Genomic DNA, 18,563 nt, shown 5'->3' with positions numbered 1-18,563 from the left:
GGTGATAGCTGTCTCATGGAGCACAGCACAGTGGTCCTTTGGCCCATGATGTTATGCTGACCTTTTAACCTACTCTAAAATCAATCAGACCCTTTCTCCTTTATAACCCTCCATTTTTCTTTTATTCATTTGCTTTTCTAAGAGTGTCTTAAATGTCCCTAATGTCTCTGCCTCTAACCCCACCTGGCTGGGTATTCCACATACCCATCTCTCTGTGTTTTTTAAAAAAAAGTTAACTTTGACATCTGCCCTATACTTTTCTCCAATCACCTTAAAATGATGCCCCCATCCCTGTGTTAGGCAAAGTACCTGATTATCCACTTGAGCTATGCCTCTGATCGTCTTGTGCACTTTTATCAAGTTACCTGTTGACTTCTGTCGCTCCAAAGAGAAAAGCCTGGGTCACTAAACCTTATGCTTGTAAGACATGCTTTCTAATCCAGGCAACTTGCTGATATACCCCTGTACCATCTCTAAAGCATCCACATCCTTCCTATAATGAGATGGCCAGAACCATACACAATACTCAAAGTGTGGGTAACCAGGCTCAGTTCAGGCAATTGCACCTTAAGATAAGGATTGGCTGTAGAACAAAAAGAAAGAAAAGTTTCCTTTTTGAGAAGTGTAACTCTGGATTTTTCTTCCCCACATGGCGAAGCCTGATTACTTGATAAGCATGTTCAAAACTGAGATTAATAAGTTTGGGGCACTGAGAGAATGGTTATTTTAAGGCTTTAGAGGAAAGTAATTCATTTAGTAATAATGAAAGGCAATGCTTGCTTTTTTATGGTGAAAAAACATTGGCACTAGAGTATTCTATCCTAAAGTAACTGCAGAATTACATCTCCAAAGTAACATTTTTGCTTTGATTGCATACTTCAATTAAACTTAGGTTGAGTTTATTTTGAGAGTCAAAGTTACCTAAATTTGGTATTACTCCTAAATGTATATGATAGTCAATTTACAATTTGACAATTTACAGTTGTTCTCATTGTTAACCTGTTAATATAATTAGAAGGCAGCACACGTCAGTGTGGGAAAACTTTTAAAACAATTTGCAAAATAGTAATAAACAGCTTTCTACTTGTAAAATAAAAGCCAATTGAGTTACTTCATGTGTATCCTTTGACAACGAGGTCTCCTCATTGATTTTTTAATGCCAAACAGTTACTAATTAGTTTTACTTACATATACATGTCTTAAAATCACATCTGAAACTAGACACCTGAAAAGCAGAGGTTTAGTTTGATCACAATATCTCTGTTGGCTCAAATCACAAACAAGGGAAAATATGCAGATACTGGAAATCCAAGCAACACACAAAAAATGCTGGAGGAACTCAGCAGGCCAGGCAGCATCTATGGAGGGGTGGAAAAATACAATCGACATTTCAGGACAACTGTACTTTTTTCCATAGATGCTGCCTGGCCTGCTGAGTTCCTCCAGCATTTTATGTCTCAGTGGCTCTGGCTTCCAGTTTTTTTTTATTTTTAAGGTACTCCAACTATAATCTTTAATCTGATATTTAAGCAACACCCAGATTGTGTTCTTAACTCCTGACAATGCAGCTATCAAAGGCCAGAAAACTTGTTCTTATTTTTTGCAGTTTTATTTATTTACTGGACTTGTTTTCCTATTTTAATGCTTTGAATACTCACCATGTACTGTTCATAAAACTCTTGCTTCTTTGACAGTTCAGATAACCGAAGTCCATGTGTAAGATCTAGTCACACGAATTGGAGAACATATTTAAATCTTGTATGGAGCGCAGAGGTTATTGAGAAGAGCAACATAAACTAGAGCAATAGGGTAATCTGTTCAGTATTCATTAAATAATGAGTGTTGGCCAGGGCACCAGGAAAATTGTTGATATATAAGCTATTTTGTATTGCTGACAAACATTACTTTCATTCTCAAATCCATAAATACTGACCACAGGTAATGCAGCGCCTTTTTAATATAGCATCCACTAGCACAGAGCTGTTCTTGGAATGAGGTTTGAATCCAAATATGGAAGACATAATTTGTGACGGATAACATATAATCAATACATTCTGGGAACTAATGAGTTTGTAACCAAGTTTTGGAATGCATCTCAATGATCTTTAGTGTTAAATTGTTTCCAATAATGGCTTTGGACACATTCTTAAGCCTCTTTTCAGGAAATGTCTTTTACAATCTTTTTCTGTTTGTTAGTTGGGAAGAACGAAGAACTGCCTCAGGTCGGATACAATATCTCAATCACATCACACGAACGACACAGTGGGAAAGACCAACTCGGTAAGCACAGGATGATGGACCTCCCTCTAGTTGCTAGCATACCTGAGGTCTGACAATGTTTGGTTTAAAAGAAGTGCTTTTAATGCATTAAAAAAAATAAATCAGTGAAAAATGCTAGCCTTTTAATGAGCGTTAACTTGCCAACTCACTTTTAAAATAACTTTCCCTTTGCATTGCCTTTTCCTGAGAAGGATACACATCCTCTTGTGTCCATTTTACCACAGTCATAAATGCCCTTTTTCCCACATTTTTGATTGAACCACCCTAAATAAAAAAAATAATGCAGCTAATAAGCTTATCCACTATATGTGACGACTATCTGTTTAATGCTCCTGCAATATGACATACTTATAAAGATGCTGTTTGGTTCTGATCAATAGTCCTGATCTGTTGTTTTGCAAGGTCTTATATAAAATGACAACTAAGTTGAAATTCCTGAACACAATAGTTGTGTGTAATGTGCTGAAAGCACTATTCAGAGTTCAGTGCAACACCAGAGTTCAATACTGCATTTCTTTGTAAATAGTTTTCTTTAGAAGTGTTAGAATTAATGTAATGTAAAGTTTAAATGCAAAATTAGTTTTAAAAAAACTTTGCAATATTACTCAACTCAAATTTTTTTCTCCTTATTTATTCTAGCTTTTTTCTTTTGGGGCCTATTGATCTTTTTATCCTCCTATTTTAAAAAAAGTTATTGTACTTATTGTCAATTCCCAAATTTAGTAAGCCACCACATTAACATGCTAAAATCAGTAAAGATGTATCCTTTGTTGTTAGGTACACAACAACCATGATGGAACAGATATATTTCTAGGTGAGGAGGGTGTGTGGCTTGAAGGATGTAGTATTGTTCCAATGCACTTGCTGTGCTAGTTTGTTTAGTTGGTACAGATTGAGATCTTGAGGAGCCTTGACAGCAGTGGTGGATGAAATGTGTATTTGCAATGGTGAATACAGTAACAATTAAGCAGGGTGATGTGATAATGGCATATCTTGTGTTTTTGAGCAGTTACCGAAATGAAGAATATTAAGTCATTACCTAGGATTGTGATCTGTAGATGGTATAAAAAGTTTAAGGCCTCGGGGAGGGCAGGGTGCAGTGAATTGATAAAAGATTAACTCAGCGGGTCAGGCAATATCTACAGGGATGAATAAATGGTCAACATCGGGACCTGGCCCTGTTGAAGAGTCTCAGCTCAAAATGTCGAGCTGATTAATCCTCTCCATAGATGTTGCCTGATCTGCTGAGTTTGAGTGTTTTGGGTGTGCTGCTCTGGATTCCCAGCATTTGCAGAATCTCTTGTGTTTATGATTAAAATGAAGATGTGCACTATTTATTTATCGGTGTTTGAGTGTGGTCACCAAGGCCTCTATTTATTTGCCACCTACAGTTGTCCTTGAGAAGGTTATGGTGAACTGCTGCAGTCCTTGAGGTAAAGATACTCCCATGGTGTTTTTGGATAGGTCTTTTAAGAATGTTGATCTGAATGTTAACAGTATTAGGTTTCCATATTGGAGGTTATTCTGCAATAGTGATGTTTCCTTGCAGCTGAAATTAAAGATAAAGATTGGCTTTATTTACAGTGAAATGTGTCCTTTGCATCAAAGCCGCCAGTACTCACAAATGTCCACAACTCACTAATGATAACCCATATATCTTTGGAGTGTGGGAGGAGATCGGAGCACATGGATGAAACCCACTTGGTCACGGAGAATATACGATCATCTTACAGACAGCAGAAGGAATCGAATCCCAGTCACTGAGCAAATGTGCAAACTGTTGCATTACCATACTGCCCAATCGACATACCTCAGACTGTAGGTTTGAGAGATGCAAGGCTAGTAAACGCAGTGTATTTTGTAAGTGGTGTATGCAACAGCTACTCTGTGCCAGTGGTGGGGGTGATGAATGTTAGGCTCGTAAATAGGTTACTAGAGGAGTTGACTGCTTTGTGCTGCAAGATGTCAAGCTACTTGTTTGAATTGTACTTATCCAAGAAAGTAAAAGTTATTTCATCACACCCCAAATTTGTGCTTTTGCAGGTAGTAGAGTAGCTTTGGGGTTTCAGGTCTGGTCTCACTAAGGCCCTGTACAACTACAGCAAGACATCGCCGCAGCCATGCTCAAGTCCTGCTATCAGCAAAGCCCAGCATACCATTTGCCATCTTAATGGCTTGATGCACCTGGTGTAAAAGGACGGACTGGTCACATTGCATCTCTTTCCCAAAATGTTGTCATTGAGACTATTATCTGACACCTTGTTGTTTCCACCCGGCATTCACATTGAAGACTATATTCAATAAGGAAATGCCCAAAACAATCTTTTATATAGTTAGAAGCTTACTTAGTTAATGTTTCGGTATTGTCTTCTGGTTAAGTTTAGGAATTAACAGAAAGTTTACGTTTGTGTGGAAAACTTAATAAATGATTCTGTGTTTATTTAATATATTCAATATACTGAGGCCAATATTGATCTTCTATTAAAAAAATGATGCTAATGCATTGGAAAGAGTTTGAAAAACATTAACAGGACTAATGCATGGAATGGGGAGGTCGTCCTTCAAAGAGAGAAAGGAGAGGTTTGGCTTGTATCAGCTGATGTTTCTTCTTATAGGATAATCTAGAAATAATGCTCACTGTTTAAGTAAAAGTAAATGGCCCACCCAGTTAAATTTTTATTACTTTCAGAAGGTCATAAGTATTCAGAATATATTTTCTCAAAAGACAGTGGTTACAGAGACTTTGACTATTTTAGTTGATTACTGGCGGGGCAGGTGGGGGTGGTGAAAGGGTACTGGGGTAGATGTACAAAGCTGAAGTTACAATCATGATCTTATAAAATGACAAGTGAAGCTCGAGGCCTGCTCTCCATTTACACAGAGTGCTACAACACAGAAAAAGGTCATTCAGCCTGCCTAGTCCATAACAAACTGTTATTCTGCCTAGACCCATCAACCTGAACCTGGACCATAGCTTGTCCATGTACCTAGTCAAACTTTTCTGAAACGTTGCAATCAAATTCGCATCCACCGCATCCGCTGTCAGCTTGTTTCGCACTTGCTGCATCCTCTGAGTGAAGAAGTTCCCCTTCAGATTGTTCTTAAATATTTCATCTTTCACCCTTAACCTATGACCTCTAGTTCTAGTCCTATCCAACCTTAGTGGAAAAAGCCTGCTTATATTTACCCTATCTATACCATGCATAATTTTGTATACTTCTGTCAAGTCTCCCGTCATACTCCTATGCTCCTAAGAATAAAGTCCTAACTAATTCAGGCTTTCACTGTAATTTACATGTTGGAATTGACTTTCTCAGGATACTACATGCATTAGTTTTGCATCTAAAATTGCGATAAATAGTTTTTATTTTAAGATCCTTGATGAATGAAGAACCATTGACATCACCAGATAATAAGACCAGTCTCCTTCAAAACTTCCTTTATGTCCAACTGTTTCCTATCGTACAGGATGACGAATGAGTCATGAGAATGTAAACCGGCCTTTCTACATGAATTATTTCCTGAAAGGCTTGGGTTGGTGATGTCAGAGTTTCAGTGATTAATTCATTTGGATTGGCATTTTTCAGTGTGCAGTTTTAAAATCCTTAGTTCATAGTTAATAGCAGTTTATCAGATTCCAGCTGCTTTTAAATTGGCTTCCTGTCTCAGTGGCACCGTGAGTGGGTCTTTCAAGAATCTACCTAAATTTATAAATGTTATTGAAGATTCTCCATTTTTTAATGGTTTGCAAGTGACAGAATATGAAATGTAACTTTCTTAAGTTTGCCATACCAATGTTTAAACTTCCTGATTAATTCCCAAAATTAAATGAGATGATAATTTAAAGCATTAACTAAATATTAGTAAATGGAACAAATCAAAACTTACCATGTAGTCTTCAGTGTCAATTGAATTTAGAAATATCAAATATTAATTTTCTGTTCATATTCAGATTGCCTATGTAGTAATAACTGATATATCTTGTTGGAATAATCTGGACAGATTTTAAATTTTGCTGGTAGCATGCCATTCATATCTGCTTTTCCTCTTTTTTGCTATTATCTAATCTGTCCCTTGGTCCTTTATAAATGCAGCTTCAATGCTAGAATACAAAAGGATCCCTTTTTCTCTCCCTTATAAAACTATTTTAAATTAGCAATCTTAAATTTCTTGCGGAGAATAACTTCCATCAGTCAGTCAGGTTCTCTGTCAGAAGAATTACACCAGCTGCTTAACATGCCACACCATTCCATAAATGGACTGGAATTAAATATTATTTAAATAGTTTATTTTTATCCTTTTTCTTCTTTCTCCTTTCTTTCCTTTTTTTTTATTTCCATTATCCCCCAAGTATACAATCTATCCTTTAAGGTGGCAGTCTAAATTTCCTTTCTTCCTCTCCAATCAAAGACTAAATCACTGTGTACTATTGTATTGGGAGTGCATAGTGTGACAATTGTAGATAACCATCTCTGCTTTGTTCTTTTTTTCCCCCTTGTTCTATATTACAAAACGATTTGTAGATTGTATGTTTGGTTTTTCTGGTATGCTGCTATCTGTGTATTTTGTTTGAGCTTTTTTATTAAATATCGATAAACATTATATATTAAATTTTCTTCAACCTGATTACAGACCTGCCTCTGAATATGCCAGTCCTGGCAGGCCACTGAGTTGTATAGTGGATGAGAATACACCAATTAGCCCAGCTAATGGAGCTTCATGTGGACAGACGCCTGACCCTAGAATGGCAGAGAGGAGGGTGAGATCACAAAGACACAGGAATTACATGAGTCGGACTCATTTGCACCTTCCACCTGATCTCCCAGAAGGTTATGGTAAGTTATTTAATTTCATTTTAAAGAGAATGTAATATTGACAGTTAATATAGTTCTGTATTGCATTTCAGGTGATTTCAATTGGAGTTACTCTAAGAATTATGAACAGTTGGATTTAATGAACTTATGTGTACAGATATGTTGAGTTTCCTCTTATAACCTGTAAATTTATAACTAAAATTAAAACATTTGGCAGGAAGTTTTTTTTTGCAGTTATTGTGCATGGAGAATGCATTGGTAAAGGGTGACTATGATTCACTGATCACTCTGCACTTTGTACTTTCCTGTACAATAGCAGGAGGTGGAACATCTGACATTTTACTTCCTTTCCTTTCCCATCATTCCAGAAACCCAGTGTTTCAGGTGAAGCAGCAATTCACTAACGCTTGTAATTTAGTCTGTTGCAAGGGATGCCCATGAATTGAATTGAATTGACTTTATTTCTTACATCCTTCTCATACATGAGGAGTAAAAATCTTTACGTTACATTTCAGTCTAAATAAGCAATCATAGTAATTTATAATAAATAGAACAGTGAATGTAACATAGAAATACACTCAAGTCAGTGTGAGTTAATCAGTCTGACGGCCTGGTGGAAGAAGCTGTCCCGGAACCTGTTGGTCTTGGCTTTTATGCTGCGGTACTGTTTCCCGGATGGTAGCAGCTGGAATAGATTGTGGTTGGGGTGACTCAGGTCCCCAGTGATCCTCTGGGCCCTTTTTTCACACCTGTCTTTGTAAATATCCTGAGTCATGGGACGTTCACAACTACAGATGCACTGGGCTCTCCGCACCACTCTCTGCAGAATCCTGCGATTAAGGGAAGTATCGTTCCCATATCAGGCAGTGATGCAGCCAGTCAGGATCTTCTCAGTTGTGCCCTGTAGAAATTTCTAAGGATTTGGGGGCCCATACCAAACTTTCTTAACCATCTTAGGTGAAAGAGGTGCTATTGTGCCTTTTTCACCACACAGCTTGTGTGTACAGACCACGTGAGGTCCTCGGTAATGTAGATGCCAAGGAACTTAAGGCTGTTTACCCTCTCAACCCCAGATCCATTGATGTCAATAGGGGTTAGCCTGTCTCCACTTCTCCTGTAATTCACAACCAGCCCCTTTGTTTTTGTGACATTGAGAGAGAGGTTGTTTTCTTGACACTACGGTGTCAGAGAGATGACTTCTTCCCTGTAGGCCACCTCGTTATCGTTTGAGATTAAGCCAATCAATGTAGTGTCATCAGCAAATTTAATTAGCAGATTAGAGCTGTGGGTGGCGACACAGTCATGAATATACAGGGAATAAAGGAGGGGACTTAGTACACAGCCCTGAGGGGCTCCTGTGTTGAGAGTCAGAGGGGTGGAGGTGAGGGAACCCACTCTTGCTGGCGATTTGACAGGAAGTCCAGGATCCAGTTGCACAAGGCAGGGTCAAGGCCAAGGTTTCTGAGTTTCCTGTCGAGCCTGAATGGAATTATGGTGTTGAATGCTGAACTGTAGTCCAAGAACAGCATTCTCACATAAGCATCCTTTTTCTCCAGATGTGTAAGGACAGTATGTAGAGATGTGGTCTTTTTTGTTGTGGAGAAACTGAATGTTTCAGTTATTTGATTACAAAACACTATTCAGTTTCTGAATGGCCCTTAGCTTTCAGTTACTTGTCACTTTTTTCTTCATCCATTCATGCTTGTCTTTAGCCTCCTACACAACACCAAACACAGCATTTGAGCAATTGTGCCTCATTATCTGTTGATGTAGTCTTCAAGACTTTATATCAAATTTCAGATAATCAGCCTTTCCTATTTGTCAGAACTGAAATGTAAGGTTATCCACCTGTGATATTGACTCAGTTTTGCCTCTCTCTATGTATGCTGCCTGATTTTCTAGGTATTCTCAGCATTGTCTTTTATTTCTTATTTTTGTTCTGCATATTAAAGTTCCGGCAACATTTAATGATTTTTATATTCATCCTTCTCTAATTACAGTCCTCCAGACAAATCAGCTATGATTGACAAGCATTTAACCCTCTTCAATGGCATTAATACATTTTTGCTACTTGATCTCCACTCTGTCACAAACACCTTCTCCTTTTCTCCATCCCTCCCTATCCTTACATTTCAAAGGGTTTCTTTCATGTTGGGATTGAGAGGTTCATGGAGGGAACTCCAAACCTGTGGGATTTTGCGGAGGAGTGGGTGGCATTTGTTGGTGGATCAGTTTTAAATTCAGAGGTGAGAACATGGCCAGTATGAGAGAAATGCAGATGTTGCAAGTTGTTACATGTCCTTGGAGGAATTTGCAGAGATTGGAAGGTATTGTTGGACAGCTTTAAAGTAAATTCAGTTATATGATCAAGGCTCAAGGTGAACCGTGCTAGTCATTCTGTGGAATGAACTGAGATGTCTGTGATGTGGAAGAACAGAAGAATAAAATCATAATGGGGAGAAGTATGGGTCCAAAAGAAGTGTGCGTGGTTGCTGTAGAGAAGAGCAAAATCTGGTAGATAAAATGTTGTTGGAGCCAGAATAATGCAGTGTAAAAGCTGGATATACAAGGTGACTGACAGGATATGATAAAGTAATGATGGCGAGGGGGTGTGGTGGGGAGGGTTAGTGGGTAGAGGTGTTCTATCTGGGGAAAATAACTATTTAGATCTAGTGGTCCGAGTGTGAATGCTATGTAGCCTCCTCCCTGATGGGAGTGGGACAAACAATTCATAAGCAGGGTCAGTGGGATCCTTCATGATTTTATTGGCCTTTCTCTGGCACATTTCTGTGCATATGTCCTTGATGGCGGGTAGTCTGGTACTGTTGATGAGTTGGGCAGTTTTGACAACCTGTTGTAGAGCCTTACTGTTTGCTACAGTGCAGTGTCCATACCATGCAGCAATGCAACAAATTAGGATGATCTCTATTGTAGATATTGGAGGAAACCAGAGCATCCAGAGGAAATCCAGGCAGTCACAGTGAGAGCATGATTATCCCACACAGACAGCACCCAAGGTCAGGACTGAACCTAGGTATCTGATGCTGAGAGGGAATGGTTCTAATAGCTGTGCCTCTGTACTGCTTGGGATGTAGCAGAAGAAAGTTAACTAGATCCCATTATAAGGACTATGTGTCAAACTGCAATCTTCACCATTGGGGTGGGAGTGGGAGGAAGAAAGCATTTTTTAAAAAAATTACCATATTCTTCTCTGGTGTGTATACAGTACGCTTTTTATTCAGTATCCTTTGATGCTGAAAAACATGCAGGTGTACACGTAGAGCATGAATAATCAAATTAAATACAGCAGGTTTCTTTGTTTCACATATACTAGTCAAGCCCAATGTAACATTTCATATCTGCCTTATTTTTCTTTATATCTTGAGACTATGCTTTTAAAAACATCTTTCACATTATTATTCCTGCTATCAGTGAGGTGCTGACTTATATTGGCACAAAATTTCACAGAATCAACTGTCCTGTGGCATCTAGCCAAGACAATAACTACTTCCATTTTTTTTCAGCATCATGGTAAGGCCCAATCTGCCTGCACCTGATATCCAGACACAGTTTTCAGCAAGAGCTGTGTAGAATCCAGCTACTTTCCGCTTCAGTTTTCAACTCGTGCAAGCTTGTGGGCCTATTGGAAATGCTCCTCCTGCTGTTAATCAACAAATTAATACAGACCTGAATGGAAACTGGCACCTTCCAAATATGTGTTGTTAATCATTTTGTGGTAGTATTTATAATATGATAAGTGACATTACATCATTAGTTTTGCGCTTACATGCCTTTAAACATCTTGATTCATTTTGTCACAGTCATCTTTGTCCATATCTGCAATTCTGTTATGATTTTCCTCTATAGAATTTATTTCTTTTCCACCTGTTGATCTCATCTTGCATTGTGCTCTATTCCAAGCCCCTGTCCACATTGTTTTACGGCGCTACATGGCAGCTCTATGATGACAGCCTATGTCTTTCACCTTTCCATCTTTTTCCATTCTTCCCTCTTTTACCATTACCCATTCTGGCTACCCTGTCAACCCTTCTCTTCTCACCTGCCTATCACCTCCCTCTGGTTCTCCTCCTTCCCTTTCATCAATGGTCCACTGGCCTCTCTTATTAGATTCCTTCTTCTTCAGCTTTTTACCTCTTCCATCCTCTTACTCCATCCCACCTTCACCCCTCTCACCTGGTTTCACCTGTCACCTGCCAGTTTAAACTCCTTCCCCACCCCTACCACCTTAGAATTCTAGCTTTTTCCCATCTCATCCGAAACTTTGACTGTTTATTCCTATCCATAGGTGCTGCCTGACCTGCTGAATTCCTCCAGCTGTTTGTGTGTGTTGCTCACCGTTTCATCTATGTCTTTTACACATTCCCTGGCCCTTGCCCATCTCCCAACTCTCCATCTACTGCCATCCCTTTACCCCCTCACCCACCCCCCACCCGTCCAAACATAAAATTGGCAGATAACTTCTTGGAGATTGCAGAATTGTTGCTGTTCGTTCACACCTGTTGGTATGCTTCAGAAAAGATACAGAGGAATTCTCACTCAAATAGGATTAAGATTTTACTTTAGGGGTATGATGGGTTGCTAAACATTTTGGTCATGGGGAGCCGCCTTAAATTACAAATAAAGGGAGCTTTGCTTAACTGTACACACTAAGCACCAACTTTTATTGATGATTCAAAATAAATTGTCAGTCTTTCCATTATCATCAAATTCCCCAAGAAATTGTGTCAGGATTTTTTTTTAAATGAAGGAATGAATTGACAAGTTTAAGTGTATTTCTTGAGAACATTTATTGTGTATGTTGCTGGTTATTGGATCCAAACCACTTTTTGTCACATTGTCCTTCATAGTGTTAGGTGTCAGGATTAAGGTGTATTGTCTGCACAAGGTGCAAGTCCATCTCATGTAACTTAAATATGGAAATTGGAAGTATGAAGGAAACAAGTCTGTGTTTTGATTTTGTTTTGTATTTATTTCAAGTTTTGGAAAAGTGTGGAGCGGAAGCTAAATGCTTCAAAATATACTGAACAGGAAAAATGGTACATTTGTTTTGAACTCTAGGCAGTCAGTAATAGTGGTTTGGCAGAGCTCTAGAGCCTGATTCATTTGTCAATTGTTCTGTTTGAAGTGATCTGAAATAGAGAGAATGTTTAAGAAAATCATTTGAAATGGTTCTATTCCTATGCATGAATATCTACTAGTTTCACATTTGTAATGTGCAACTACAGTTAGTAATTTTCTTTGGCAGTCTTGCTGAGTTGTATGTATTTATTGTTGAGATTCACACTGGTGCAGCAGATCTTATCAGCTGTAAATAACTTCATCTTTATTGCTACTTGCACTGCTATTTATTATTCTTTTATTTTACATAGAGCAAAGAACGACACAACAAGGTCAGGTGTACTTTCTACACACACAGACCGGGGTGAGCACATGGCATGATCCTCGAGTACCCAGGTAAAGGAAACCTGGCCTAAAAGGTCCCCTTTGATAGCAAGTCAAGATTATTTCACTTGACATGATAGAAAATATAAACTGTTTGTGGAATCACAATTGTATTATTTCGTGTAACTCTGCTATGTCCAGATTGTAAGATTTTGGATCCTGTTCTTATAATAGAGAAATTTTGGTGGGTAAAACAAAAATTAAAATTTTTAAGGATATGAATTTCAGGTGCATACTTAAAATTGCCTGGTCAATGATAATAGATGCTTCAATTTCTTTCCTCTTTTCGATTGCTTTCTACTCAATGTAACATTTCCCTATCAAAACAATAGCCAGTACAGCTTGTCCCAGCAATAACCATTGTTAGGAGGTTCACAACAGCTGGTGACATCATAGGGATTGTTCTATCCAAGTTAATATTGGAAATTCTTCCTTTGAGGGATTCCTGCCACTAGTCGACGTTAATTGGAAGGAAAATAATTCTGCAGATGGGTGGAGAATGCATCTACCCCGGCGGCTGTCACAAAGCAATTGGCACCCAGTTAAAGAAAACTTTTGGCAGAGACCCAAGAGTAGGTCAGTTAGTTGCCTTCTGGTTTAGCTAGGGACTAGAGCAGTAGTAGAGTGGGAACATTTTCCTAAAGACTAAATATTAAATTGGTGAAGGAATTCTTAAAACTTTATTTGAAAGAAACATGGCAATCAGATTATCTTGGTTGCTGGCAAAGTAACAGAGCATAGATATGTTATACATATTGCGGTAAAGATTTTGGTTCAAAGCAAGTTTTCATGTTTCTGTATACTTTGGGAAGAACTACCAGTATAATATGAATTGCTTTTAATGGATTTATTCCTTGGGATAAAGCCACTTGGCTGAGACCTGCACTTAAAATGTAGATTAATGATATGACAACCTAGTTTTGAGGCCTACGCAGGTTTTGTGGGCTTGTATCTTGGGATACTAAAGGATTCTAACAGAAAGTATCAAGTTCTTGGAACGCTCTGGTTGTTCTGACATTATGGAATTGTATTCCTTACCATTTTAATTGGTTTGGCATGAAGTACACTGAGGTAGTCGTCTATGTTTGTTTTGCAGGGATCTTAGCAACGTAAATTGTGAGGAATTAGGGCCATTGCCTCCGGGCTGGGAAATTCGCAACACGGCTACAGGAAGAGTCTATTTTGTTGACCACAACAACAGAACAACACAGTTTACAGACCCAAGATTGTCTGCTAATTTACATTTTATTTTAAAGTGAGTAATGTAATATTTTCTTCACTTTCTCCCCATTCCCACCCATCTTGTCAAAGTTTCAAACTCTTTTACGCAGTGAATTTCACACGTAGTTTTTGGATGTCATATTATTTAAATTGGTATTGTATTTTCCTCCCCCAAATACAGCTGTTAAAACAGCATTTGAAAACAGATATTAATATCAATCTGGAATAGTTTGGTTGTACACTTATTAAATTGTCCCATCAAAACATTTGAAGCTTGGCCATTAGCAAGGTTGAAATATTTCACATTTGCCAACTGCTCTGATTTATGTTAAATGTTCCAGACTTTTCACAGTTATGTTTTGTTACCAAACACTTACTCTTTTATGTTCTGCCCTTTACACAGAATGTCTTGCTTAAAGGGAAAAAAACATATTTCTTTGATGATGTTCCCATCTGAAGGCTCAAATAAATATGTTTTAACATTTTTTTTCACACCAAGCACCTGAATTGTCTGCAGCGGCATTTTACAGTGCAGCAGAACTATTCAATCCATTAATTAATGGAAATTACTAGTAGAAAACAAGATACATCTTCAGTGACAAGACCCAGAAGCTGAACAAAGTAACTAATCAATCTGTACCAAACAAAATTTCCCAGCTAGAGATGTGCCTGTCACATGAATTTGAAAATGGTGGACATCAAGTGAACATATAGTTTAGAATGGCTGTAGAAGGTTTCACTGATTAGAAAGAATGTTCTGTCAGGTGCAGTCCGATCACTTAACAAGTGTACTATAAATGGAGCAATTTACATAACAACCATTAATCTGGAATAGAAAATTCCTTGAACCTTCTGGTGGAAAAATATTATTTACTTTTTAAGCAAGTAATGCTACTCATGCAGTTAGCGCAACACTACTACAGCTCAGAGAGTTGGATTTTGGAGTTCAAATCCAACGCACTGTAAGAAGCTTATACATCCTTCCCATGAGTGTGTTGGTGTCCTCCCACATTCCAAAGGCATACAAATTAGTAGGTTAATTGGTCATCATAAATTGTCCTGTGATTAGGCTATGGTTAAATAGGTGGGGTGCTGGGCAGTGCAGCTCGTTTGGCTGGAAGGGCTTGTTTTGTGCTGTGTCTCTAAATATTTTTTAAAAATTCGGATTTTATGATGAGTGATTAGTTGTAACTCGTATCCGGTAATGACAGTTAGATTCGGCAGTTCTGTTGTGTATTCGTAGGTGGCTGTTGAGTCCAAGTTCTGAGCGCAATAAGGATATAACATGAAATATAAACATGAAAGACTTGAAATATTTCTATAGTATTATCATGAATATTCTGTGTGGGCACGTGGCCAAGTGGTTAAGGTGTTCGACTAGCGATCTGAAGGTCGTGAGTTCGAGCCCCAGCCGAGGCAGTGTGTTGTATCCTTGAGCAAGGCACTTAACCACACATTACTCTGCGACGACGCTGGTGCTAAGCTGTATGGGTCCTAATGCCCTTTCCTTGGACAACATCGGTGTCATGGAGAGGGGAGACTTGCAGCATGGGCAACTGCCAGTCTTCCATACAACCTTGCCCAGGCCTGCGCCCTGGAGAGTGAAGACTTTCTAGGCACAGATCCATGGTCTCGCAAGACTAACAGATGCCTTTTCTTTACTTTTACACTCAGTGGCCACCTTATTAGGTATTAGTGCTGTTTTGCACTGTAATCTTGTCCTCCGGAATGACAATAAAGCTCGAACCTAACACCTGCACGCCTGCTTATTAATGCAAATATCTAATCAGCCAAACACGTGGCAGCAATTGAATACATAAAAGTATACAGACATGGTCAAGAGGTTAATTTGTTGTCCAGACCAAATATCAAAATGGGGAAGAAATGTGATCTAGGTTACTTTGACTATGGAATGATTGTTGCTGCCAAATGGAGTGGTTTGAGTATCTCAGAAACTGTTGGTCTCCTGGAATTTTCAAGCACAGCAGTCTCTAAAGTTTACAAAGAATGGTGTGCAAAACATAAAAACGTCCACTGTGTGGCAGTTCTGTGGCAAAAATACCTTGTTAATGAGAAAGGCCAGAGGAGAATGGCTAAACTGGTTCAAGCTCACAGGAAGACAATCGTAACTCAAATAGCCATGCATTACAACAGTGGTGTACTGAAGAGCATGTGAATGCTCAACATGTTGAACCTTGAAGTGGATTGGCTACAGCAGCAGAAGAATACATTGCGTTCCACTCCTGTACCTAATAAAGTGGCCACTGAGTGTATTTTATGGTCATATAGGTTAATAGCTGAAGCAGAATTAGGTTTGATATCACTGGCATATGCCGTGAAATTTGTTTTTTTGTGACAGCGGTATATTACAATACATAATAAAAAATACTAAATAACAAGAAATTTATATAATATAATACAAATTATATAATATATAAATTAAATAAGAAGTGCAAAACGAGAGCAAAAAAGGAAGGTAAAAAATAATAAGGTAGTATGCATGGGTTCATTGTCCATTCAGAAATCTGATGGTGGAGAGGAAGAAGCTGTTCCTAACACGTGTGTGTGTGTGTGTGTGTGTGTGTGTCTTCAGGCTCCTGTACTTCCTCTTCGATGGTAACACTGAGAGGAGGGCATATCCTGGGTTATAGGGCTCTGTGATGATGGTTGCGGCATTTTTTTGATGCGTCAGTTTTTAAAGATGCCTCAATATTGGGAAGGCTTGTGCCCGTGATGGAACTGGCTGAGTTTACAATTTTCTGCAGCTTTTTTCAATCCCATGCAGTGGCTCCTCCATACCAGATGGTGATGCAACCAGTTAGAATCCTCTCCACGGTACATCTGTGGAAATTTGCAGGGGTGTTTGGTGACATACTAAGTATCCTCAAATTCCTAATGAAGTATAGCAACTGTCATGCCTTCTTTGTAATTGCATTTATATGTTGGGCCCAGGATAGACCTTCAGAGATGTTGACACCCAGGAACATGAAACTGCTGTCCTTTCCGCTCTGATCCCTCGAGGAGAACTTTTATGTGTTCTCTCGACTTTCCCTTCCTGAAGTCCACAATCAGTTCCTTGTTCTTACTAACGTCGAGTGCAAGGTTGTTGTTGCAACTTCATTCAACCAGCTGATCTATTTCATTCCTGTACACCTTTTCTTCACCATCTGCAATCCTGCCAACAGTAGTTGTGTCATTGGCAAATATGTAGATGGTGTTTGAGCAGTATGTAGCCACAAAGTCATGGGGTAGAGAGTAGAGTAGTGGTCTAAGCACACATCCTTGAGGTGGTCCAGTGATCCACACTGACTGTGGTCTCCAAATGAGTAAATCAAGGATCCAGTTGCAGAGTGAGGTACAGAGGCCCAAGTTTTGGAGCTTGTTGATTAGTACGAGGGTATTCAATGCTGAGCTGTAATCAATAAACAGCAGCCTGACGTAGGTCCAGGTGATCCAAAGCAGAGCGGAGAGCCAGTGAGATTGCTTCTATTGTAGGCTTATCGTGGTGATAGGCAAATTGCAGCAGGTCCAACGCCGTGTTTGGGCAGGAGTTGATTCTGGCCATGACCTGCTGTTAATAGCTGTTCAATAATTCCAAACGTGGGTTAAATTTAGCACAAACAATTACACCAACAATATGATATAGATTGGCTCCAGCAGCAGAAGAAGACCACAAACATACACTCAATGGCCACTTTACAGGACATATGTAATAAAGTGGCCACTGAGTGTACTTCATGATGTATTTAACTTGAGGTATCCAAGCAAATAAATGATGTTTTTAACCATTTGAGGCTCCCATATTGCATGTGCATTGAACAGCACATTATCTAGAAGGATATTCATAAAGGGTTAGATCTCTTTTTCATTGTAGCAGGCAGGTCTGTGTTGTGCTCAAGCTTAGAATATTTGCACGAAGATTACAACCTTTCTTGAAGGATTTGTTCTATGTATGAACAACCAATGAGGGTGGCGTGGACTGTTGATCATATTCCAAATCCCAAGCACCTTTAGACCACAACTCATTTTTTAATGTAATTTTTATATATAGTCAATGAATTTCTTTATTTTGGGTGCTGTGCTAAAAGAGAATCTTGAACCAAGGATTTAATACACTATCAACATATAATTGATGTAATCAATATCAATTTCTCCTTCAGGTTAACAAATTTCTCCTCCCTTTCTCTATTTGCCACTCTGACCTTTGACTTCTTCTCACCTGCCTGTTACTTCCTCCTGGGTCCCCTCCTTCTCCCCTTTCTCCTATGGTTCATTCTCTTCTATCAAATTCCTTCTCTCCAGCTCTTGACCTTTCCCACCCACCTGGCTTCACCTATCATCCTCCAGCTATCCTCTTTCCCCTTCCCCCACCTTTCTATTCTGGCATCCTTCCCCTTCCTTCTCTGTCCTGAAGAAGGGTCTTGGCCCGAAACGTGGACTGTCTATTCATATCCATAGATGCTGCCTGACCTGCTGAGTTTCTCCAGCATTTTGTGTGTTGCTTTGGATTTCCAGCATCTCCAGACTTTCTCATGTTTATAAATAGAGCATTGGCTGAAGGTTATTCACCATTCAGCCAATGCTCTAATTATAAACATAAGAAAGTCAGGACCTGTACTCTATCCATGTACAGGTTTCCCCCACCATCCGAAGGTAGAGCGTTCCTACGAAACGGATCGTAAGCCGAAATGTTGTAAAGTGAAGAAGCAATTACCATTTATTTTTATGGGAAAATTTTGTGAGCGTTCGCAGACCCAAAAATAATCTACCAAATCATGCCAAATA

At 38.9% G+C, this 18,563-nt stretch overlaps 1 protein-coding gene across 1 annotated transcript in view; it reads left to right on the top strand.

Moving 5' to 3' along the window:
* Window positions 1-18,563, top strand: part of smurf2 (SMAD specific E3 ubiquitin protein ligase 2) — a 225,278-nt gene that overhangs the window by 154,504 nt on the left and 52,211 nt on the right. The window contains exons 7-10 of the mRNA XM_072242689.1: window positions 2,197-2,280; window positions 6,913-7,115; window positions 12,485-12,569; window positions 13,654-13,812. Of these exons, the coding sequence (XP_072098790.1) occupies window positions 2,197-2,280; window positions 6,913-7,115; window positions 12,485-12,569; window positions 13,654-13,812 (531 nt within the window). The remainder of the gene's footprint in view (window positions 1-2,196; window positions 2,281-6,912; window positions 7,116-12,484; window positions 12,570-13,653; window positions 13,813-18,563) is intronic.

The sequence above is a fragment of the Mobula birostris genome, chromosome 24 (assembly GCF_030028105.1).
Source record: "Mobula birostris isolate sMobBir1 chromosome 24, sMobBir1.hap1, whole genome shotgun sequence".
NCBI lineage: Eukaryota > Metazoa > Chordata > Chondrichthyes > Myliobatiformes > Myliobatidae > Mobula > Mobula birostris.
The sequence above is the reverse complement of the archived record's forward strand: the minus strand, read 5'-3'. Positions and strand labels throughout refer to the sequence as shown.